Source organism: Urocampus carinirostris, chromosome 4, assembly GCF_059441175.1.
Source record: "Urocampus carinirostris isolate Australia breed hairy pipefish chromosome 4, RoL_Ucar_1.0, whole genome shotgun sequence".
Classification (NCBI taxonomy): domain Eukaryota; kingdom Metazoa; phylum Chordata; class Actinopteri; order Syngnathiformes; family Syngnathidae; genus Urocampus; species Urocampus carinirostris.
The window spans coordinates 11,626,045-11,652,098 of NC_142352.1; the positions used below are offsets into that span (position 1 = coordinate 11,626,045).

At 40.1% G+C, this 26,054-nt stretch overlaps 1 protein-coding gene across 1 annotated transcript in view; it reads right to left on the reverse strand.

Moving 5' to 3' along the window:
* The window catches only part of map2k5 (mitogen-activated protein kinase kinase 5), a 61,663-nt gene that overhangs the window by 18,851 nt on the left and 16,758 nt on the right, over positions 1–26,054 (reverse strand). The window contains exons 9-17 of the mRNA XM_088333646.1: positions 18,683–18,722; positions 17,781–17,849; positions 17,115–17,196; positions 16,433–16,494; positions 12,554–12,602; positions 12,373–12,446; positions 10,522–10,572; positions 10,358–10,429; positions 3,887–3,916 (exon numbers count right to left, since the gene is read on the reverse strand). Of these exons, the coding sequence (XP_088189772.1) occupies positions 3,887–3,916; positions 10,358–10,429; positions 10,522–10,572; positions 12,373–12,446; positions 12,554–12,602; positions 16,433–16,494; positions 17,115–17,196; positions 17,781–17,849; positions 18,683–18,722 (529 nt within the window). The remainder of the gene's footprint in view (positions 1–3,886; positions 3,917–10,357; positions 10,430–10,521; positions 10,573–12,372; positions 12,447–12,553; positions 12,603–16,432; positions 16,495–17,114; positions 17,197–17,780; positions 17,850–18,682; positions 18,723–26,054) is intronic.

Genomic DNA, 26,054 nt, shown 5'->3' on the forward strand with positions numbered 1-26,054 from the left:
TGTGCTGCTGGCCGTACAAACATCAAAGCTTATGTCATAAAATACGTTGATCCCATGGTATGAAGACCTCAATTAACTCTAGACAAAGTCTTTGCCTCATGAGAAAAACGCATCAACTTGTTAAGTTGTACTGGGAGAATGCACAAACACTTAACTGCACAAAGTCTAATGGAAAAAAAAAACATGTTTCGGAAATGATGCTCATAGTCTTTTGTAAATTTGGACTTTATTAAAACATTGGGAGCAAATATCTTTCACAAAACTACAGTAGAGACGATTTAAACCCTTCTATCTGTAGTTTGCATTAAATCGTTGCTGAGTTTTCGTATGACCACCTGAGCCAACGTTTACAAAAATGGCAGCTTAGGCCTGAAGACTTTGGCTAGCTGTGCCTTACTAGCGAGATCCAAGCACACTTGCCAGACCACTCGGCAAAAGCCTGAGGTGATCGGTCAGCGGTACCATATGGAGGCTGAGAAAAATTAAGAGATTACTAAGCTGCATGACACTAAGACACTCACTAAGACTTTTTGGGATTTCACGTTTTTCTTCATCTCTCAAACATGAGCGAGAAGCCAAAGTACTTCACAAAAGGTACATAGCTAATACAATATTTGTATCTATGGACCTTCAAACATATTTAGAAAGTGCTTTCATTGGAAGAAAAGAATAAATTGGACATTATTATAACACAATTTCAAACATATAAACTAAAAGAGCAAGGAATTAGAATACCCTAACAATAAATACGGAAAATTAAAAAGGATTATCGGGGGCTTTTTTGTAAACTGCAGGGTTCGTAAAGCTTTTTAATGGCCAAATTCCAACACTTTTTAAGGACTTTCAAAGCCAATTTTCCAATTTCTTCAGTACCATAAAAGAAGAAATTCGGTTTGAATCGTGCATTTTGCAGAGCCACAAATATATCTGCGATTTTCATATAAGATTTTTAATCTTGCGTGTGCATTTATCAAGACATATGATTTTTAGATCTTGAGTAAATTGCGAGTATATGTGGATCTGAACAATACGTGTCAATATTTTTTGAGAGAAATCTCTCCCCATTTAGTTGTAGGGTAAACATAATAGTAATATTTAACTTACATTTTCAGTTGCAGTAAGTTCTTCCCATTACCATTTACCACTGTAAAACACTACCTTAATTTTTTGCATGGCCCATAATAAATGTCCATAATTGATGGAGAATCCTTGCAGTAATGCACACTTCATAGTGCTCTGCTAAAACAGCATCCGGTTGCTTCACCTTTTCAAAACATTTCCAGCTAGCTTTTTGTAGTCAGTATGTTTTGTTTGGCAGTGCCTCTTGATTTTATATTTTAAGAAAACAGACATAGTCCCTTGGCAAATTATCGGATTCTAGGGGAAAAAATACCCATATTTTCCACTTGTCCTGAAAGCGACGGCCCTCAGAGTCAATTTTCCTTTTTTCATTTACATTCGCCATGTGTAAAATGGGTTGGGCTGAAATTCCTACAGAAAGCCAAGGCAAGGTGGCCAAAAGGCTATTGCCAATATCTGTTGAAATGTATTTTATACTGCTGTCAACATTACAGGCGGGCCAAACATTATAAGTCCTACGACGGAGGCCGCTGACCAGTAAAATTTTGAGCACGGGTCATAACTGGCCCCACGACCGGACTTAACTGGCGTAGACATTTTGAAGTAAAAAATGTTATGTAAAATGTGAAAATAATCATTCAAAGTTAATCATATTATTTTCTTTTTTTAACCATCACTTTCCCCCAAACCCCTCCGTAAAAGAAAATGTCCATCAAATTCTGTTTAGTGACCTTGGGTTCCTTGAAATGCATTAAGAATTATTAAATGAAAGCAAAGCTTAAAGTATGAAAGTATAGAAAAAGTGCATGCTCTCATCTTGAGCATCGTACCAAGATGGCAGCTGAGGTAACCAGAGTAATATCGCTCAACTAGGGATTAGTGAGATAAACCCATTTAAAGGGCTAATTAAGACTTGATGAGATTGGGAAGTCACTTCTGTGGTCGGCAATTACATCTGAGGAGGAGTTTAGGTAATGTCATGACAGAAAATGTAGCATTCGAATAAAGAGACAACATGTATTGGGCTTCTCCCACACGCACTGCTAAAAGAAGGAAAAGAAAAAAGATCACTCGTCGACACAAACCTCTACTTTGAAATGAAATGATCTGCATTTATATAGCGCTTTTCAAGTCAATGACTTCCCAAAGCGCTTTACAATGTGCTTCACATTTTCCAAAAGCGGCCGTGATCTGTGCAGCCATGTAAGGCGCTAACCTGCTTATTGGGGGTATTGGGGGTTCAGTGTCTTACCCAAGGACACTTCGGCATGTAACACGGACAAGCCGGGATTCAAAGGATCCCTTAATCCTAAAACGATCGCTCTACCTCCTGAGCTAATGCCGCCCACTTTGGATTTCAAGTGGACAGAAATCTTTGGAATCCTGTATTACCTTGAACGGTGGTTGATAAAGCCTGTGTCCTATCGTGTATGCAGAGTTCTATGTACGATTCCTTTCAATTCGACCAAATAAAAAATATCTATCCCTGGACTCTAATTGTCCGCAAAGTATAACATTTAATGTGTTATTTGTGTGTATTATGTTTGGAAGTAATGAGGACTGTCCTATAGTGGGATAGAGCTATGCCCTTGCACAATAGTATTGCCCTTTACACATTGGTTAACTACTGTTAAAAGATAATAACTCTGAAATTGTTTAATTGATGTTGAAAATGTCAGAAAAAAAATGTTAAAACGTCATATTGTCACGTCATATTGTCAGATATAACAAAATTGTGAATATGCTGTTAAGATTTTCGAGAAGGGTTGTTCAAACCTCACATTGTTTGTTTGCTGTTATTAGTGTCAATAAATTTGTTCAAACAAAAAAAAAACACAAAAAAAAACATGTTGAATAATGATAACCATAGATGGGTGTTTTGTTGATCTTAAAATCAAGGATGCCCATTTTATTTTTTAGACGATTTATGAACAACAGGAAATTCGGAATGATTGTCAAACGAAGCGTTGGCAGAAGCAGGGTTTTGCCCGTCAGTGTATTCAATATTCAGCCTCAGTACAAATGGACCTCCTTAGTCTGCCATTCAGTTTCCTCAAACACAATATTTGGATTAAGATCAGGAAAAAAATCCAAATACACCCTTACTCAGACTGCTAATAGTCAAACTATGACGGTTTGGTCTTTCTTTAAAGAAATCTCATTCTTGTAAATGCATCTGGTATTACTGATGCCATATGCGCATGTTTGATTTCTTCTTTTGCGATTCACATTACCCACTTTAAGCATGTTTCCTTTGGGCTATGTGTCATTACTGAAATCTAGGATCGTTGTAGAGATTGGGTGATAAACAGACTGTTATGATTATGTTTTATTCTTTTGTACGGCTGTGTTTATACTTTTAGCATTTAAGATTACGGTCCGATTCCTTCGCAAAACCCAATTTCTAGAAAATTATTAAGAAAAGGTTACACAATGATGCATTACTTTAGTGAGAAAATGCTATTTTGTGACAGAAATGTAGTTGAAATAGCATTTGACAGAGTTATGATAGATGTACTACGCCAATGAAACTAAACTAAAATAGCCCCGGTATATTAAGTGAAGTACGGTTAGAATAATATTGGCAGCTTGCCGTTTAGAATTTTGATCGACTTGGAATATTGGTGAGATAAACGGACTTTTGTCTAAAACATTCAAAATTTAATGACGTGTCCACTTAGGAGTATTTGAAAAAATAAAATTTAAGCAAGAATATGAAATTAAAAAGGTAAAATGAAAGACCATCTATTTTTATGTATTTCTTTCTACAATTGATTCATAAATATAAATAAAATTAAGAACTCACCTGAGGATAGGGAAACATCCCAAGGGCGAGCTGTGAAAAGAAAAGCAAAATATGAAGTGAATATTATTTCTTATAACTTCCAAGATTTAAATATATAAAAAAATAAATTTGTATCACCAATCTGGAAATTAATGTCACAAAAGATCTTGGCCTAATCTTTCCTTACCAACCTAATAGGAGACTATCGTCTTTATACTCGGCCATCCATCTCAATCATGTTGATTTCTGTTAACATCTGTTTTGCCTCAATAATTAACAGTTATGCCTTACTCCAGTGATATTTCTACTCAATTTTTTAGTGTTAAATGTGATGTGTGGATATGTGTCTTTTCTTGAAAGTCCAGCAACCAAATCATTACTGAGAGATTCACCAAGAAGATAATGCTGTGAACCATTGCTTGGCAGTCTTATGGCTGAGAATAGTCAAGTATTTCATGGGCATTTTTATTAAGTTTGACATCCTTGCTTTGCGCTGGAAGAAAGCGAAGTTCTCACTAGGTGGCAGATGCACCTTCAAATTGTTTGTTTAACATTCAAAGGGCTTCTTGATAACTCATAAAGTTATATAGATCACCGCCAGTGTGTCTAAGTAAGGTTTTGGAAAGGATACTTGGCAGCCCTGTGTTGCTATCACCCGTTACGAATTCCGAATTCCTATCAATAAGAATACTGTTTAGGTAAAGGATCAATACGCAGCTTCGTTAAGGGTAGTAGTATCGTTAAACTGTAATGATACCCATCACTCAGGGCTTCACAGCCTGGAGAGTCAGTGTTTTGGTGAATTAGGACGAGACGCTTAAATCACCCAATTTAAATTCACGCAGCCATGATTGTATGGAATTGCATTGAGGTCAAAAGTTTTAGATTTGAAAAAACAGAATTTCGGGTAAACAGCCGGTTAGCTTGAATTTTGAAAGAGTGCAAATAATTTAAAATATACACCACTACCCTCTTCCTCCGCCTCCGACGCTTGTGTTTGGGGACTGGGTCCATAGTGGCTAAAATATACGAAATTGTGTTAAAAGATTTTTTGTATAATCAACTTTTTATTTTTACTTTACTACATTACAGTTCGATATTTGTATTATTGTTTTATCATACATGTTACTCCTCCTTGATCTGCTACCTTATCGTGGTGGAGGAGTTTGTGTGTCCCAATGATCCTAGGAGCTATGTTGTCGGGGGCTTTAAGCCCCTGGTAGGGTCACCCATGGCAAACAGGTCCTAGGTGAGTGGCCAGACAAAACGCAGATCAGAAGACCCCTAATGATGAGAGAAAACTTTGGTCCTCGATTTCCCTCGCCCGGACGCGGGTTACCGGGGCCCCCTTCTGGAGCCAGGCCTGGAGGTGGGGTCCGCTGGCGAGCGCCTGGTGGCCGGACCCTTACCCACGGGGGCCGGCCGGGCACAGCCCGAAGGGACGACGTGGGACCCTCTTCCCATGGGCTCACCACCTGTAGGAGGGGCCAAAGGGGTCGGGTGCGCAGAGAGCTGGGTAGCAGCCAAGGGAGGGGTCCTTGGCGCGACGATCCCCGGCTACAGAAACTGGCTTTTGGGACATGGAACGTTACCTCTCTGGCAGGGAAGGAGCCCGAGTTGGTGCGTGAGGTTGAGAAATTCCGACTAGATATAGTCGGACTCACCTCTACGCACGGCTTGGGCTCTGGTACCAGTCCTCTCGAGAGGGGTTGGACTCTCTTCCACTCTGGAGTTGCCCGTGGTGAGAGGCGCAGAGCCGGTGTGGGCATATTAATTGCTCCACGGCTCGGCGCCTGTACGTTGGGGTTCACCCCGGTAGACGAGAGGGTAGCCTCCCTCCGCCTTCGGGTGGGGGGACGGGTCCTGACTGTTGTTTGTGCTTATGCACCAAATAGCAGTTCGGAGTACCCAACCTTCTTGGGGTCCTTAGAGGGTGTGCTTGAGAGCGCGCCCCCTGGGGACTCCCTCGTACTGCTGGGAGACTTCAACGCTCACGTGGGCAATGACAGTGAGACCTGGAAGGGCGTGATTGGGAAGAACGGCCCCCCTGACCTGAACCCGAGTGGTGTTTCGTTATTGGACTTCTGTGCTCGTCATGGTCTGTCCATAATGAACACCATTTTCAGACATAAGGGTGTCCATATGTGCACTTGGCACCAGGACACCCTAGGCCGTAGTTCGATGATCGACTTTGTCATCGTTTCGTCGGACCTGCGGCCGCATGTTCTGGACACTCGGGTGAAGAGAGGGGCGGAGCTGTCAACTGATCACCACCTGGTGGTGAGTTGGCTTCGATGGTGGGGGAAGATGCCGGCCCGACCCGGCAGACCCAAGCGTGTTGTGAGGGTCTGTTGGGAACGGCTGGCAGAATCTCCTGTCAGAAGAAGTTTCAATTCACACCTCCGGCAGAACTTCGCCCATGTCCCGAGGGAGGCGGGGGACATTGAGTCCGAGTGGACCATGTTCCGCGCCTCCATTGTCGAGGCGGCTGATCGGAGCTGTGGCCGCAAGGTAGTCGGTGCCTGCCGCGGTGGCAACCCTCAGACCCGTTGGTGGTCACCGGCGGTGAGGGATGCCGTCAAGCTGAAGAAGGAGTCTTATCGGGCCTTCCTGGCCTGTGGGACTCTGGAAGCAGCTGGCAGGTATCGGCTGGCCAAGCGGAATGCGGCTTTGGCGGTTGCCGAGGCAAAAACTCGGGCATGGGAGGAGTTTGGCGAGGCCATGGAAGCCGACTTCCGAACGGCTTCGAGGAAATTCTGGTCCACCATCCGACGTCTTAGGGGGAGGAAGCGGTGTGCCATCGACACTGTGTATAGTGCCGATGGGGCGCTGCTGACCTCGACCCGGGACGTTGTGAATCGGTGGGCGGAGTACTTCGAAGACCTCCTCAATTCCACCGGCACGTCTTCCTCTGGGGAAGCAGAGCCTGAGGACTCTGGGTTGGGCTCTCGTATCACTGGGGTTGAAGTCACCGAGGTTGTCAAAAAACTCCTCGGTGGCAGGGCCCCGGGGGTCGATGAGATCCGCCCAGACTTCATTAAGGCTCTGGATGTTGTGGGCGTGTCATGGTTGACGCGCCTCTGCAACATCGCGTGGACATCGGGGACAGTGCCTCTGGACTGGCAGACTGGGGTGGTGGTTCCCGTCTTTAAGAAGGGGGACCGGAGAGTGTGTTCCAACTACAGGGGAATCACACTTCTCAGCCTCCCTGGTAAGGTCTATTCAGGGGTACTGGAGAGGAGGGTCCGCCAGGAAGTCGAATCTCGGATTCAGGAGGAACAGTGTGGTTTTCGTCCTGGCCGTGGAACACTGGACCAGCTCTATACACTCTTCAGGGTCTTTGAGGGTGCATGGGAATTTGCCTGTCCGGTCTACATGTGTTTTGTGGACTTGGAGAAGGCATTCGACCGTGTTCCTCGGGAGGCCCTGTGGGGGGTGCTTCGGGAGTATGGGGTACCGCACAGTCTTATCCGGGCTGTGCGGTCCCTGTATGCCCGGTGCCAGAGTCTGGTCCGCATTGCCGGCAATAAGTCGGATTCGTTCCCGGTGAGGGTTGGGCTCCGCCAGGGCTGCCCTTTGTCACCGATTCTGTTCATAACTTTTATGGACAGAATTTCTAGGCGCAGCCTTGGCGGGGATGGAGTCCGGTTTGGGGGCCTCAGCATTGCGTCACTGCTTTTTGCAGATGACGTGGTGCTGTTGGCTTCCTCAGCCCGTGATCTTCAGCTCTCGCTGGAGCGATTCGCAACCGAGTGTGAAGCGGCCGGGATGGGGATCAGCACCTCCAAGTCCGAGGCCATGGTTCTCAGTCGGAAAAGGGTGGTATGCTCCCTCCGTGTCGGGGAGGAGGTCTTGCCCCAAGTGGAGGAGTTCAAGTATCTTGGGGTCTTGTTCACGAGTGAGGGTAGGATGGAACGGGAGATCGACAGACGGGTCGGTGCAGCGTCTGCCGTCATTCGGACCCTGTACCGGTCTGTCGTGGTGAAGAGGGAGCTGAGCCGAAAGGCAAAGCTCTCGATCTACCAGTCCATCTACGTTCCTACCCTCACCTATGGTCATGAACTTTGGGTCATGACCGAAAGAACTCGATCCCGGATACAAGCGGCCGAAATGAGTTTCCTCCGCAGGGTGGCTGGGTTCTCCCTTAGAGATAGGGTGAGAAGCTCAGTCATCCGGGAGGGACTCGGAGTAGAGCCACTGCTCCTCCGCGTTGAGAGGAGCCAGTTGAGGTGGCTCGGGCATCTAATAAGGATGCCTCCTGGACGCCTCCCTCGGGAGGTGTTCCGGGCATGTCCCACCGGCAGGAGGCCCCGGGGGCGGCCCAGGACACGTTGGAGAGACTATGTCTCTCGGCTGGCTTGGGAACGCCTCGGGGTCCCGTCGGATGAGCTGGAGGAAGTGGCTGGGGATAGGGACGTCTGGGCTTCCCTTTTAACGCTGCTGCCCCCGCGACCCGACCTCGGATAAGCGGAAGACAATGGATGGATGGATGGATGGCATACATGTTATTTCAGTTTCAAAGCAATGTTTGTTCAAACTTCGGTCAAAATCTGATCTTTTTTTCAGTTTCAAAACTTGTTTTAACTGAGATATATTTCTTTTTCTGTTTTCAGATCCGTTTTCTGAGTTTCAGACTTGCAGCCTTGGAGTCACATGAGTAGTTTATTTAAAAATAATAACCAAAGAAATTCAAAATCATATTTTTTTGGAAAACATTTTCAGAACATTACTTGGGTTTCAAATTTATTACTTTAGTTTTCAAAATTCAAAAACACACAATTCATTTTCAATCTCAAATTCTCATACCTGGCAACCTCTACAGTTTTATCGTATTTTATAAAGATCTTTGCTAAAATATCTTAATCAGGTTGTATTCCAAAGAATATGATTTTCATTTCACATATGTTCTTTTTGCCTACCCTAAGAATAACATCTAATTTCATTAAGCGTAAGCTCCTTTGGCAATTGTTTACATAATCTTGTAAATAATCTGAGATTTTGCATGAGTTAGTTTCTGTGATAACTGACCCTGAATTTGGACATAAAGATAGCAATTTAATAGTACATAAATGGCAAAACCAACGGAATTAAGGAGAAATACAACTGGTACAACACCTTCCAAAAATAGGTATCTTGAGAAATGGAACAATGAGTACAAAAGCCGTAATCAAGTCATCAAAGCGACAAAATGTGTGACAAGCACTAAACAGTCCTAGTAAGATTATTCGACCTAAATAATAGAACCAAAACAGGGATTCTCAAAATACAGACAAGGTAAGTTTTCAACACCCTTAGTGCTGTTCTATAGTAAATATTTTTACAACTGTACACATATTAGTCACTCAGGGTTGACAGGTATGCCATTTTTGGACATTTAAAGGTTATACCTTTATTTTTCAACTTATCCAATAAGACCCATCCGTCCATTCATCTGCACCACTAATCCTCATTCGGATGGTGCTGGAGCACATCCCAGCTATCTTCAAGCAGTGGACAGGGGACACCCTGAACTGGTTGTATTTAATAAAATCTCCAAAGAAAAACAATAAGATTTTTTGGTGGGGAAAAAAAACAAACACATTTTCTTAGCCTGACCTGTACACATTTTAGTCACTTGGGGTTGAAAGGTATGAGTTGATTATTTAAGTTCTAAACATTTAGCTTAAATGAAACTAGATATGGTTGCATTGCCCTTTAGTTAAAGAAACGTGTCATTCTTAATATTGAAAGCTGGACACTTCAATCGTGCCATATTTGGCCAACATGTTCACTCCCAGTCCTGTTAATGTGTTCAATTAATATGTGACGGGTAGCTAAGAAAAGAACATTGTTTTGTCATATGGTTTGCAACATTTATATTGCTGTCGACAACATCCTTCGTTTCATACAGTATGTACTGTATACACACCACATCAAAGTTAGAATTTTGGTGCCAAAACAATTTTGAAATAGCAAAAGGTGTGATAGGATCTGGCAGATCATGTGGTTATTATAATTGACATGATGAAAAACCATAAAAAGATGATAGTGTTGATGATATGCAAAATAAAGCATGCCAAAATCTAAAAATGTATATCAAATAATTTATGTGCTCTCGATGTGTACCTAATTTTAATTGAAGAAAATGGTACATGTAACAGGATTTAACAATCACAAATGTTTGGTTTGTCACCTTTTTGCAAATTTATCATTAGTGTTAGACGTAATTGGACAAATTGACACAAAAAACTGAGGCAGAAGCGCAATTCATTTGTTCGCCTGTGACCAGAGACAGATTGAGAATCAATAGCCTCAGAGGGAAGGTGACAACAGTGGGAGAGTGACATTTAAATTATATTTTGAGAACAATGTCAATCAGGCAATTTAGCAAGACCTTGGGGAGCAATGAACCTTGCTTCAATGCATCATCATCCTCAGCCCTCGCTACACTCAAGACACACGCACACAAACACACACCGAATGTCATAAAATTAGACAATTTTATTGTTATACCTCCATAAAAGAGATTCCAACACTCCAGACATCTGCATGGATACCATACTGTTCCCCTGATATCCGTTCGGGCTGAGGAAAATCAATACGTGGGGAAAACACCGTCATGAACAAGGTTATGAGCTCTCATTTGTAGAAAGGACTGATAGTTAAAATTCACTTACCGCCATGTATGCATTTGTTCCCACATATGTTTTGGCAATTGAATTCACCAACTGTAAATATTGACAGTTATAATGTATTAAACCATTTGACAATGTTATTATTTAAACCCTAGAAAAACAAATAGTCATATCAATAGAAATAACTGTCTTTGAAACACACAATAAATGGAAGGTTGGAAATCAATAATGGTTGTGTCTATAATGATGTAAGCAAATATGATCTTTAGATAAATGACAGTAATCACTCGCTACTTCGCTCTTTGGTTATCACTGGTTCACTGTGTTGCAGATTATGAATAGATGCCTGTCAGTGATATCAACATATCCTGCATTGTGTTCTGAACAGACAGGACACGGCAAACATCAGTCAAACTGCGGGACGGCAAAAAAGTTAATGTGTCCACCAAAACAAACACAAGCACAGTGACAGCTAACCTTTAGCCCCTCGTTACATTATAAAGGAATTCATCAATTAAATTGAAAAGTCAGAAGAGCACAATGACATGGTGATCACCAGCAAGTGCTGCGTGGTTGTAATTGGGTCTGCTACGGCTAGGCTACGTAACAATCCACCAACACCTGATCCATTACCCATAAAACTGAGGACTTGGAGCTAAAACCCGTGGGAAACCACTACCGTTGGGACAGTTGTAATTCAACCCCTTAACAGTCGTGTAAAATGTGCCTAAATCCCAATCCAAGACATCCCCAAAGTAAATCGAATGCTGTTCTGGAACTGTTTGGAGAATAAGGACAGTTTGGGTTTATTTTGAAAGGTCAGACTCTTAAATTCTGTCCCCCCCAAAAAATAATTACTGCAAGTGCTACCGACATTGAGTAATCTAATCACATGCCTAAATATCGGCAGAATTGTGTGTTTTGGAGTAAATAATTTACAAAGTTGGATTCACTAGACTCTTATCAAGACATGTATGCGAGGAATCGTTTTATCAGCCGACTATCAGAGAACGTTATTGGTGTGCTATGCCAGCCTTATAGTTTTCGGGTGTCTTGTTTCAGAATAATAGTAGTTTCTGTGATGAATACATTTTGAATTTATCATCATATGTTGAATCTCAAGAGTTTAAGCTTTCCAATGATATGCGGCATGACATATTTCAGTGACTGGTGATATTGTGAAGGCACGTCTTTGTCTATTAGTTTGACGGCCCGCCGTGAAGGAGTTAAACATTGCCGAGACGTGGATGAATCCAAGGATACCTAATGCTAACGGGTGGCTCGCCAGCTGCTCTCTAAATCGCATTCTTGCACTGAAAAGAGAAGCTTGAATTGAAGCTTGAAATTCTGTGTTCTGTGGTTTTATTTGTAGATCTATAGTTGTTATTGTGTTACATTCTTATACTCTCAGTCCGTAAGGGCGTCATCTCGAGGTAAGTTTGACCCTTCGGGGAGTCGCTACTTCGCAGAGTTTCACGTTTTGCGGAACGTTCTGGTCCCCATTAACCGCGCTGACCGAGAGATTACTGTACAAACATACATGTAGTATTGTAACATTCTCCATCAGAGCGCAGAAATAATTTGTGTAGGAAAACACAAAGATAAACATACAGAATTTTTTTGTCACCATAACTGTTTCCCCCTCATTTGAATGCATATCAATGAAGCTTCATATTTGTAAATGAGGTCATAACATGTTTACTTTTTAAAAGTGTGGATTATAACAATGGAAAACAGGTGTATGAAATAGACCTTCAGGATAGAGCTAGGTCTAAAATGAATGCATTGATTAACGGCCTGACCAGAGGCACAAATGACCACACGCTCTAGATTGGAGTATATTCTTGTTACCCCACTCCACCAACCTCTCTTAAACTCAACTAACGTGTGTACCTGAGTGCTGACACCAAAGTCGCATAGCTTGACTTGTCCTCGGGTGTTGACCAGCATATTGGAAGGCTTGACATCTGCAGAGACAAACTGCGTGAAACGACTGCGACATCAGCATTCTGGCACTGATCTTTCGCAACTCGGCTCTTTTTACCAAAACAAAGCCAAAACCAAGTTTACTCACCTCTGTGAAGTATCTTCAAGCTCCAAAGGTACGTCAAGCCTTTCACTACCTGTCAGAGAAGAAAAACATCATTCAGCTACTCTTGAAATGGAAACCTAGATTGTAGATTGACTGATATTGTTTTACCAGGGCCTATATCGAGTATCAGTGGTCAGGAAGACTAATAACGGATATTTTAACCCACTATTCAGTTGCTAACCCGATTAACATCATGAAAAGTAGACTACGCCAAAAATAAACATTTGGTCAACATTGCATTATTATTGTGGGCTACACATGCACGTATAGGCACACCATTTTCACCATCCCGTTCATGCACCTCCCAGCAAAAACTGGTGAGTGCAATCGAAACTCCCACAATCAAAATGATCAATTGGTGGTAAAAAGAGAAACATTGTTTATTCAAATGAAAGCAGTGAGTTTGTTGCTCGCCAGTATAATAAGCTCTCCATTATTTATTACTGTAGATTACCCTTAAAGGTAAGCGGGCATCCAGTGTAGCTTACAGGAATTTAACCAGCAAGACAATTCAATGTGGTTTGAATAGTAATAATGTCAGTAAAGTGACTTCTGTTTTTACTCACCTTTCTTTCAAATTGTTTAGTTTTTTGCCTTCATCCGAGTATGGGATGAGACTACATTGGATCGCTGATTGGCTCTGGCTTCAATCTAAACTTAGTTACATATGCATTTTAATAGAAATTCCTAGGGTTTATATTTTATAACTGTATCAAAATGATCACACATTATCAAACACTATTGCATACCATGGCAGTTACTAATATTTTTATCATCTGGCAAAATGTATTATCGTGATAGGCCAACACTTGTTAACAGGAATATCTCAATGAACAGGATATTCAGGAGACAAAAAAAGCAAGGCATGGATGTTGGCTTGATACAAAGTCACATTAGAAATAAAGTTTCTATTTGTGAGTGGGATCTTTCAATTACCATTCTTTCATTAGTCAAACTTTTGGCTTTGTAAACCTTGAATTAGTCAGTGAGTGCTGATACTGAGAGTTAATTGAGCTAAAGAGAGTCTCTCCTAAATTGGATTTAAAAAGCGCAGTTCAAAGAACATTTAAAACAGCACGGAGCAAAAAAGTACAAAAGTACAACACTTGTAAAAAGTAATGTAACAACTAGCAGCGGGAAGCTTTATTTGTGAAGCTGTTTTGTAATTCAAAAGGTCAAGCAGCCTAAAAAGTGGTGAAAATGTTGTGTGTGGATCTTTACTCAGACCCTCTTGGGGGGCTTTGCGTGTGATAATTAGAGGATGTGTTGATGAAAAGCAGGCAAAGTTGTAAATTACAGAGTTAACACAGACGTTAACAGCAGTCATTGATTACAGAGTTTGAAAGGGGGAGATAGAATTGAGGATTAGAGATGAAAGAATGGACAGTATAACAAAGAATGAAAAGGTTGGGGTTAATAAGGCAAATTGCAATTGTCAGGACTTCATTAATTCAGACTAATTAATCTTTTGACTTGGGTTTCTTTCACACGATTTTACTTCTAACAAATAGCACTCATTTAAGCCATTTAGCATCCTAAAAATCCAGATATCCTGTAGGAAATAACCCCCAAATTATTTCCTCCTGCCTAGTTGTTTCTTTTGTAGCCACATGTCAACAGCTGCACATTTCAAGAAAGAGATGAAGACATGGGAGTAATTGGTTTTTGCATAGGGGGGTCACAGAAAATAAGCTTAAATGGAAAAGGATAACATGCTGTGGTGATTCCAATGGGACAAGACAAAAAGAAAAGAAGATTAGTCAGTGCGGTGCCTACGGATTTTTCCTTGAAGGAAGATGCATTTTGAGGTCAATTGAAAAGATCCTTTTTTTTCATGAAAATATTTTTGGGTACTGGGAAAATTATTATCATTGTTGTTATTTTTAAGAACATTTTGGAGAGACCTTGAAACCTTTTCAACAGCAGGGTACTCAACAGAAGGGATGTACCAAAATGAAATTTTGGATTTGAAATCAAATACGTGAAATGGTTGGCTGATTAACCAAAACACTGGGGGGGGGGGAAAGTAAACATGTATTTTGCACTTACACCTTTAACAATCTCGTAAAACTCGCCGAGAATCCCAATCGGTGCCCAAAGTAAATTGAATGCTTTTCTTGAACCGTTTGGAGAATATGGACAGTTATGGATTCTTTTGAAAGGTAAAACTTTTTTTGACCCAAAATGAAGGAATCACTGCAAGTGCTACGAACATCTGAGTTGGAAGACACGGAAATAGAAGGTGAAACAATACCATGAAGCCTGGTACCTTGTCAAATTTGATCACAACCTGAAAAACTAAACATTGTATTTTACATTTTTTCCAAGGGTAGTTTTAGGCGTTTCCAAAAGTCGCCATTTGGTGACAACCAATTAATAGCACTAAAAGTTTTGCAACTGTATATTTTACTTTGGCCAATTTCTTAGACATTTTGCAAGAGTTGTAAATGTTTGACGTCTCTTTCCAGAAGTCAATCAATGATTGTGCACACCTACGTGTTAAAATAGTGCGTGAACGATGCAGAAATGCTTTTAGGGGGAATTATTTTATATCTGTCGGCAATATTGTTTGTTTTGGAGAAAATATTTTACACAGTGGAATTCACTGGATTGTCCTGAATGAATTTTTGCAGAATAAAAACTTATCAGCTGACTTCCTTGAGGACTTTTAGGGGAACTATCACAACTTTATAGTTGTTGGGTATCTTGTTTAAGACTGATTGAAATATTTCTGTGATGAGTACATTTTTATATAGTAATTATATCTTGAATCCAAGAGTTTAAGCTTTTCAATGATATGTGGCATCGCACAGACAAGGATTTGTTTAATAACAGTCCGACGACCCCTGGCCATTAAGCGGTTAACTGCTAAAACAAAGGCGCAATATAAAATGATAAACAACTGAAAGGCATATAACTCGATGCCGATTTTAGGTATTATATGAAATTCAAATGAAAATAAGTTATTTTATAAAAGGGACATAAAACAACAAAGTTATACAAAAGAAGCAAAACTGCGAAGAGAAAAATATTCGTATAACACAAATAGGTTAATTCTACTTTGAGTAAAGTGGCTTCTTCTAATGAAAAATAAATAGCTTATAGCAGCTACATTGAACAGATTATTTTAGAGTAAATATTTTTGGGGCAATTTAGCTTTAATTGGACAGGAGTGAATAGTGGCAAGAGAAGAGGAGGAGGGAACCGATGATGCTGATGCTAGTGCGGCAGTTTGCGTAGTGTAATGTAACGAACCAGTGCAATATATAAACATATTAGACAAAGGGAAATAATCATAGTAAATCAAACTCTGGCCATACATAGCTTAGTTTCAACCAATCACCTTTGGAGACAAATTGAATAAATGTGACACACAAAGTGTTTACAAATTAAAAATTGAGAAAAGTGGTCAGCTTTAACAATTCATGTTAATATTAAGCAAAGTCCAACTAGCGGATACCAAAAATTTAGGAGCAGAAGGACAGACACACTTCAGAGAATATGTCCTAATTGGTAGAAGAAAAAAACATGTTGACAGTGGTCTTATTCTCCTTTTTATGCACAAAATGAAAAATGAGAGACTATTTCATGCACAAACATCCCCAGGGTGAAAGCCAGCTTTGCAAGGCTCGCCTCACTTTTGAAAGTGACATGATCACAGAATAATTCTGACTAATGATATAGAAGAAAGTTACTTAAACGTGAACCATCTTTTTCAATTTCTGAATAAAGAAGTCCAGAAAAATGTGAAAAAGAAAAAAAAAGTATGATAATAGGGCAAAAAAATAAATGACAAGACATGCAACTACAATAAAATTGTGTGCATTCCATATTTTTGACTTGCTTAATATTCAAACTTACAGCCACAGCAATCCTTCCCAAGACATGTTCTGGAATCCTTTTATACACATCGAGTGAACCACCTGTATTGAGAAAAAATATTCTTGTCATTCCAAATAATAACTGACTTTATCATATTTAACATCTATATTACAGGGGACATGTTATGGAATATTGAATAATTTAATCTTTGAGTTTCTGAAAACTAAAAATGCTTTTATTTTAAAGATACAAAAGCTATTTGTTAAACCATAGAAAAACTATTTGACATTGGAATTCAAATCTAATGGAGATGGAGAACGTATGATTTTGAAGTTGTAAAAAACAACAACCTGTATACACTGTAAAGATTTAAACCAAGTGCCAAGCTGTTAGACATACGTTTTTGACAGTTTGGCAAGAGTGTGAAACAGGGGAATCAATGCATTAACACGGTTAACACACACACACACACTCGTATACACAAAACATGCACAACGAGTGACACAAAAAATCTCACACACATACTCAAAAAAGACATTCCCCTAAAATTCCACTCAAGTCAGGATTTATTACACCCTTGTAGCTTTTAGCACACTGCATGCTAAGCATCTTACAAGAGCATGCCATTCATTTGATCAGCAGATGTGTAAATGGGTACATGGGAGCAACACAGAAAACAGGTGGGACAAACACCAGTCACTGATGTCGCAGGAAAACTCACCGTCCATGAACTCTGTACAAATGGATATTCTGTTCTCCACAAAAAAAGCACTGAAGAAAGTGATGATGTAGGGCGAGTCACACTGAAAAAAAGGAATATAGGATTTTATAATTATACATGAACAGCACTTAAAAACACAGTAGCCATACTCACGGTAGTTGTAATTGTTTTTAGGTGTATTTTATAAGTTTATTTTTGTTCCTTTATACTTTAGATCACTAATCTGGCTTTGACCGCTACTGGTGACCATGGAAACCAGTACTATATGTTTTATGTAAGGGAGCAAAACCCTAGCCAAAAAGACAGCCTGGAGAGGAATGGGCGCCGCCAGGCTGTAATTGCCTAAGAAACACCACAGGAAGTGGTATGACCTACGACCCAGGTGGTTAAGGGATTCGTGAAACTTTAAACAGTATAGGTTTGATAATTCGTTTCCTGGATAAAACGATCATAAGAAAATTTCCCAAGGTTTTTTACTCATTATTCCATCAACATTTCTACAATTTGTTTGAGAAAAACAGATTTTTTTGACAGAGTGCCACATTCACATATTCAAAGGCATTAAGGTGGTATCCCAAACAACCCTCGACTGACCTTTTCATCCACTACAGAAATAGAGTAAACAAAAGAAATGGAAAAACTGTCTTGAACACATAAAAGTTTTACCTTGTAGAGAATTTCCAACTCTGACATGATCTGCTTCTGTAGCTCCACAGTGATGTCGAGAGGAATTACCTGTTGGGCAAAATTGAAATAAATAGTAAAGCAATATATACATCCTTAGTTTCCCAACCAACCAAGGGAGCTAGAGGTGCTCGTAAAAGTAGTATGCAGGTACGCTTGCACACTTGGATGTACTCCAGTCAAGTTTATTTGTACAGCCCTTAATCACAAGAAGTCCCAAAGGGCTGTACATACTACAATTACACTATCCTGATATGTGTACATGTCGAAGTGTCCTTGGGTAAGACACTGAACCCCTAATTGCCCCCAATAAGCAGGTTGGCGCCTTGCATGGCTGCACGGCCGCTATTGGTGTGTGAGTGTGTGTGAATGGGTAAATTTGAAGCACATTGTAAAGCGCTTTGGGAAGTCTTCATTGACTTGAAAAGCGCTATATAAATGCAGATCATTCACTTCATTCATCCTACCAGCCTTCATACAACTGCACCATAAAAACCTTGGAGAACAAATTACTCCAAAAAAAGTTGAGATGTGCCAAAGACATGAACAATAAGTAGATATGACATGCCACTGAGTTTCATGCTAAACTTTTAAGAATAAGAAACTAAAATTATTAAGTGTTCATTCATTATGTCCTCGTTTGTTAGGTTTTTAATAAAACACAATTTTAGGTTAACCAAGATTAATCTTAAAAAAATCAAAAAAATAAAAAGTTGTCCTTTTCCACTTGTATACTTCATTGAAATGAAAATAAACCGAAACGGTCCTTTCCAACTGAACCACTTTAATTCTAAGGTACTTGAAAAAGCAATACAGAAAATCGTTTTAACCTCGAGAGAAAAAAAGAAAATATATATAGAGGCATGAACGATAGTCAGTCTCACCTTGACAGCTATGACACGCTTTCCAAGTAGATGGTACGCTCTAGAAGGACAAAAAATAACACATAAAAAAAGCGTGTAACGTATATGCTTTGCGCTCTTTTTGAAAAAAGAACACACTTAAAGAGTGACAAGAAAGAGCAAACTTTCATGAGAAAAGCATTTGATATGAGGTTGGTCAGAATGCTTGAACTACAGTACAGCGATTGCATATAGTCTTTAGTTTCAAGTAGTGCAATAAGCAAACAAGGACAAACCGATTATAATTCATGGACCAAATGATTTAATGCCAGACTACAGTTTTAGTTCAAATGCATGAAGAATTTCCCACTGATTCTTAATGACCACTGACCAGTCACCAAATATTCAGCAATACCAACAATGGTCTAACACAGGGGTCGGGAACGTTTTTGACTCAAAGAGCCATAAATGCAAGATATTTTGATTTTATTTAGGGAAAAAGCCACACCAGACATTTTGGGACAAAATTCAACAAAACCGCTTCCCCCACTCTCCAGATAATAGCTTATTCTTCAACACATTTTATTTCAGTGTGTGACGTTTGATGATTTGATCAAACCAATGAAATAACCATAATACCAGAGCCTGTGTCCCAAAATCAACAAATATACCACTTTGTATTTGTCTCCCACCTGCAATCACTTAACATCGTTGAGGCTCATTTCGACCATTATTTTTTTTCATTATGGTTTCAAAACAAGGTGCCAGCAGTTATTTTGTCAAAACGTCACAAAATGTTTCAACTGGGATCGTGAAGTATTTACCTTCAGCGTAGACGGTGCAGGGCGAGAGGCAGGAGGGAGTGCTTGCACTCTTTGCATAGCTCCACCCATCTCCACGGCTCACCCAATCAAATTGCTCTAGTTGCTCTTTGGCCTTTTTTTAGTTTGTTGTGTGTTTTTTTTATTATAAGGTGTCTCAACAGTGAACACAGATTATTTAATGAGCTTCCATATACAGAAAATTTTAGCGATCTTCAGCCAAAAGTTTTTTTTTTCGGTGTGAGACCTTGACTGTAAACTGTTGTCAAAAATCTGCCCTATATACAGACGCTACTCTACAAACGACCATTCGACTTATGGAAAATGGTAAATACGAACATTTTTTTTTCGGGATGTTGAAAGATATCCGGACATAGCTGTAAGTTAGATTTTGTATTGTGTGCACCTTTTTCCGAGTACAGGACAGTACTGTAGTGCTCCTTTCCGCCGCTACAGGTGAGTGGCGCTGTGAGCAGTCACCCAGCATCCGCCCTGAAGAAGAAACCTGCTTTCTCTTCCTAGTTCATGTGTAAACATTCGATACTGTATCTCCAGCGCGCTAACAGCTTTGACATTTTTATTGATGAATATCTTGTAAATCCATTCAATATGGTTGGTGTAAAGTGTAAAGAAGAGGCGAGCTGTTGCTTTTGAAATAAAAGTGGAATAAGAAAGCTTGATGCGGTTGAGAAAATGGTCGGACCGTTTTTTTTTGGCCACTAATTACCACGGAGGAGGAAGTCGCCCAACTGTTGAAGCTCATATTCCAAAAGTAAGTTAAACTTAACTTTATTTATCTTTGTAGAGCATATTATTTTATGAAATCTTTATATTTCAGTAAAAAACAATACTGGTTACTTATACAAACCTTAAACATACAAAATATGACACTGAAGCAACTTAAGAACAAATTCAACTTATGAACGATCGTCCGGAACCTCTCGTTCGTAAGTAGGGCAGCACCAGCTCAGTAGCCTAGATGGTAGGGCGCCCGCTTTGAGACTGGGAGGTCGCTGGTTCGCGCCTCGGCCGAGTCATACCTAAGACTTATAACATTGGTAAAATGGCGGCGCCCTCTGTTGGCTGCGGCTGCATCGGCTCGCTACAACGGGTCAGGTGTATCGACATTTCGTTCTGTGTACATTGTTACAAAGAATGACAATACAAAGGAAATTATTATTATTATTATTATTTGTATACTCTGCCAGTACCACCCCGATTTTGAGTGTTGGTTCAGTATACAGTTGACTTTGCTGATTAAAATTTGAAATGCCATGGAGAATTATATGCATGGAAATAATTTTGTCCCCGAGCCATACGTACTCATGAAAAGAGCCATAGGTTCCTAATGCCTGGTCTAACAGTAGCCAGATACTTAGAGTGGTGCAATATCTACCTTCCTACCAGTCGGCGAGAATTTTGAGTACAATAATTTTGGTTCAAAGTATAATGAAGCTAACAACCTCAACTGCTACAGTACTTTTTGGCTTGACATTTACAAACTCTCCTTTTGTAGACGACAACGAAGAAACATTAGGCATGAACTTTTCTCATCATTTTTCCACTTGGTGTGCAGATTTAGGTGGTTAATTTAATAATAAATTGAAATACTTGCGAATGGATGTCCTTCCTTGGCACATAGACAAGTTAAAGCGGAATATTCACATGTATGGACATGAAATTTAACTTTTTAATACATGTAGTCCGTTTTATCCCCACGGACTTGTTGACTTCTAGTGTCATTCTCGACAAAAGAGCAATTTCTGCAAAAGGCTGATGTCCTGGTTTTCCTGTTGATGTCTCAGTGTTGTTCTAAACAACAATCAATATCAGCTAAGCATGACTGCTGCCTCGTAATTAAAGTGAGGATGTTAATTGAGGCTAGATCGCAGGGGTACAAAATTTAATGCTGAATGAGCAGGTTGCAGAAGCCTAAAAAGCTATCGGACAAACTACCTGGAGTCCTTCCAGGATTCTAGCCTAAGTTACCAAGCATGGAGCGGAACTTTTCTGTGTGCATTTTAGTGTACTTTTGCTTGAAAATGTTGAAGTATTGATTAGTTGCTGAACAATCCAATAATATCATGACCACTATGATGATTTTATTAAAAGGGCTTTAAAATATTCTGTGTTCACAATGATGGCATTCAGTTTAATTTCATTTTGCTTTGTCATAGGTGTAAAGATTTTGCTGTGGTCATTATTGAGGTTGTGGTTTACAGTATGAAATAATTACACTGCATCATACCACAGCCTGATTTGTGGCCGAAGTATTTCATTGAATAAAAACAAATATTTCTAAGCAAGGGTAGTAGTTAGACAGTCAGGTGCTCCCACACATAGGTGCGCATGAGATACAGGGAGTGCAGAATTATTAGGCAAATGAGTATTTTGACCACATCATCCTCTTTATGCATGTTGTCTTACTCCAAGCTGTATAGGCTCGAAAGCCTACTACCAATTAAGCATATCAGGTGATGTGCATCTCTGTAATGAGAAGGGGTGTGGTCTAATGACATCAACACCCTATATCAGGTGTGCATAATTATTAGGCAACTTCCTTTCCTTTGGCAAAATGGGTCAGAAGAGGGACTTGACAGGCTCTGAAAAGTCAAAAATAGTGAGATATCTTGCAGAGGGATGCAGCACTCTTAAAATTGCCAAGCTTCTGAAGCGTGATCATCAAACAATCAAGCGTTACATTCAAAATAGTCAACAGGGTCGCAAGAAGCGTGTAGAAAAACCAAGGCGCAAAATAACTGCCCGTGAACTGAGAAAAGTCAAGCGTACAACTGCCAAGATGCCACTTGCCACCAGTTTTGCCATATTTCAGAGCTGCAACATCACTGGAGTGCCCAAAAGCACAAGGTGTGCAATACTCAGAGACATGGCCAAGGCAAGAAAGGCTGAAAAACGACCACCACTGAACAAGACACACAAGCTGAAACGTCAAGACTGGGCCAAGAAAAATCTCAAGACGGATTTTTCTAAGGTTTTATGGACTGATGAAATGAGAGTGAGTCTTGATGGGCCAGATGGATGGGCCCGTGGCTGGATCGGTAAAGGGCAGAGAGCTCCAGTCCGCCTCAGACGCCAGCAAGGTGGAGGTGGGGTACTGGTATGGGCTGGTATCATCAAAGATGAGCTTGTGGGGCCTTTTCGGGTTGAGGATGGACTCAAGCTCAACTCCCAGTCCTACTGCCAGTTTCTGGAAGACACCTTCTTCAAGCAGTGGTACAGGAAGAAGTCCGCATCCTTCAAGAAAAACATGATTTTCATGCAGGACAACGCTCCATCACACGCATCCAAGTACTCCACAGCGTGGCTGGCAAGAAAGGGTCTAAAAGAAGAAAAACTAATGACATGGCCTCCTTGTTCACCTGATCTGAACCCCATAGAGAACCTGTGGTCCCTCATCAAATGTGAGATTTACAAGGAGGGAAAACAGTACACCTCTCTGAACAGTGTCTGGGAGGCTGTGGTTGCTGCTGCACGCAATGTTGATCGTGAACAGATCAAAGCACTGACAGAATCCATGGATGGCAGGCTTTTGAGTGTCCTTGCAAAGAAAGGTGGCTATATTGGTCACTGATTTGTTTTTGTTTTGTTTTTGAATGTCAGAAATGTATATTTGTGAATGTTGAGCTGTTATATTGGTTTCCCTGATGAAAATAAATAATTGAAATGGGTATACATTTGTTTTTTGTTAAGTTGCCTAATAATTATGCACAGTAATAGTCACCTGCACACACAGATATCCTCCTAAAATAGCTAAAACTAAAAAAGCCCCACTCCAACTTCCAAAATATTCAGCTTTGATATTAATGAGACTTTTGGGTTCATTAAGAACATGGTTGTTGTTCAATAATAAAATTAATCCTCAAAAATACAACTTGCCTAATAATTCTGCACTCCCTGTATGTGAGATGGTTTAGCCCATTGTGTAAGTGCACATAAGTACATGTCACTGACTATAATTTCCCAAAAATGAGTTGCTTTGATTAATCCAACACTTGTTTTTCTAACCATGCATCCATCCATCCATCCATCCATTGTCTTGTCCCATTGTCCCTATCCCCAGCCACCTCCTCCAGCTCATCTGACGGGATCCCGAGGCGTTCCGAGGCCAGCCTAGAGACATAGTCTCTCCAGCGTGTCCTGGGTCGCCCCTAGGGTCTCCTGCGTTAAACCATTGTTAGTTTTGCTGAGTATGTGGTGATTGGTCAGTGGTCATTAAGTATCATTGGGAAATTCTTCATGCGTTTGAACTGAAACTGTGGTCTGGCATTCAATCATTTGGTCTTTTTCTAACTTAATCGCAAAATATTCTTCATCAAAATGGCCATTTAAACATGGAACTAAAAACACAAGAGGGTGAAGGAGGAAAACATCTCATCTGCTGTTGAACTGAAGCTTAAAAGAGAGGATGTACCTTGCACATAGCTGTCGGTGAATTCTGCCTTCTAGACAAGTGCTAAACGCGTTTCTTCCTGCTTGGCCTTGGTTACAAAACCATTCGGCATTTTCTGCTTCGGTCGCTTTATCAAAAGTATGACTAGTTTAGTTACTAATACTTTTCAGCGACTGTGTTCGCTTTAAGTGTTACTTAAAGGTGGTACATTTAAGTTTTCAGAAGTTCATGTTTTTACTATATGCTATTATTAGCCACATTTTTGGTTTCTGTGTGAACAGGTGTTTCCTATGTGCACATTGGTCCTGCGGCTCAGCAGACAAGAAGTCAGTTATGGACTATAAAAAAAGATTTATTGTACTGCAGTACTAAAAGTTAAAAAAAAGAAATAGTCAAAAGCCTCATCTTGCACGTACATTGCCTAAAGGTCTAATAAAATGGCATAAAATCCAATTCTGAAGTTAGGACAAATTATCGTCTATTTTGTTCAAATGATAAGATTCAATATCATGTTTTTACAATATTAAATTGTCAATTCTAAAATATGTTAAAATAATACATACATTTTAAGGACATTTTTAATATGCTATATTTTCTGTTGATCGGAATTAGTAGTAGAATATCCATTAAGTTAAAGATATTGCTTTGTGTGAAAGAATTAGCTTGTCAAAACCGTTATGCTAATTAATTTTTTGTAAACAAATCCGGAAAGAGAGTGAAAAATGAAAAAGCAGAAGATATACAATTGTTTTTTTACGTCCTTTGAGGGAGTGCTATGAAGATAAATATACAAAACATCTTGGTTGTCCTTGACCACCTCTGAGTTGAACATTCCTTTATGAGTTAGTGACAGTCCTATGACAGCAGGGAAGATGGGGACAAGGTTACGTAGCAGCCATGTCACCCGCCCCCCTACTCTATCTCTCATCCGTGATCTGACCCTAGTAAATGTGCCTCATTGCCTAGATCTTATTTACACTCTAGCTTCTCTGTAATAAAAGCGCCATCATGCAGTATTCATAGGACCTTTTGCAATGTGTCTCTAGTTGGGGCCATATGTTAGGAAGACTGGCCTTCTGGATCAGGGTTACTGCAGTACTTTAACACTGCCACGTGTTTGACGTGCCACCTCCTTTCTGTCTGACAAATATTATGGCTTCACTCAAAGCATAGAAACCAGATCCTAAACACAACGTGTCATGTGATTACGAGACCAATTTATGCATTCATATGTTAACATTATTGAAATCTTGACTTCATTGTTTTTCTTTATTGTATGAAAGATGTGTTTTCATGATGTAAAACTGCCTTTCTTCTATAATTGAGTACATTTTAACAAAACAATGCACAACGGCAAAACACTGAGTGTGTCCTTTTTCCTCCACTGCTTCAAAACCATTACATTTTCAGCACCAAATAATATGGATTTTCTGCTGAGGTAAATTGACTGAAAAGTTGTTGGATTTGCAATTTTGGCCTTCGCAAGTCTACTGTAAACATTTATACCAGTAAACATCTTCATCTTACAACTATGAGATTGAACTTTAATGAAACAATCTCAAAGCCATAAAAGAGGGAAATTCTGAGACAAGAGGAAATATGCGGCATTGTAGCCTTGCTGGATTGGAAATTTACCGCTTTGCTGTGGATGTGAGAGAACACTTGGCCAAGTCAAGGTTAGTTGGGGCAGTAATCAATACTTCAATCTTAATAAAACGGCTCAATGTAGGTGGATTGATGGAAAGTGAAAACAAAGAAGGAAGCAAACAAGAAAAGACAGAAGCTATATTTCTGTCATAATTTTGGCATCTTGAAAAAAATACCGTTGAGCAAAAAATGACCGAGCAGCTCCACTGTACAGATGCTCCACTACTTACGAACGTTCGAGTTACGAAAAACGGTAGACGCGAACTTTTTTTTAGGGATGTCGAAAAATATCCGGACATTGCTGTTGTGCTTCTTTCCACCTCTTTCCACCCAGCATCCACCCTGAAGAACAAATCCGGCTTCCTTTTCCTATTTCGTGTATAAAAATACTATACAAGAAATTTGACATTCTTATTGTTCTCGTGCATCCATTCAATAGGGTTGGTGTAGAGTGTAAAGAACAGGCGAGCAGTTTCTTTTGAAATCAAAGTGGAATAAGGAAGCTTGATGGGGTTAAGAAAATGGTTGAATCGTT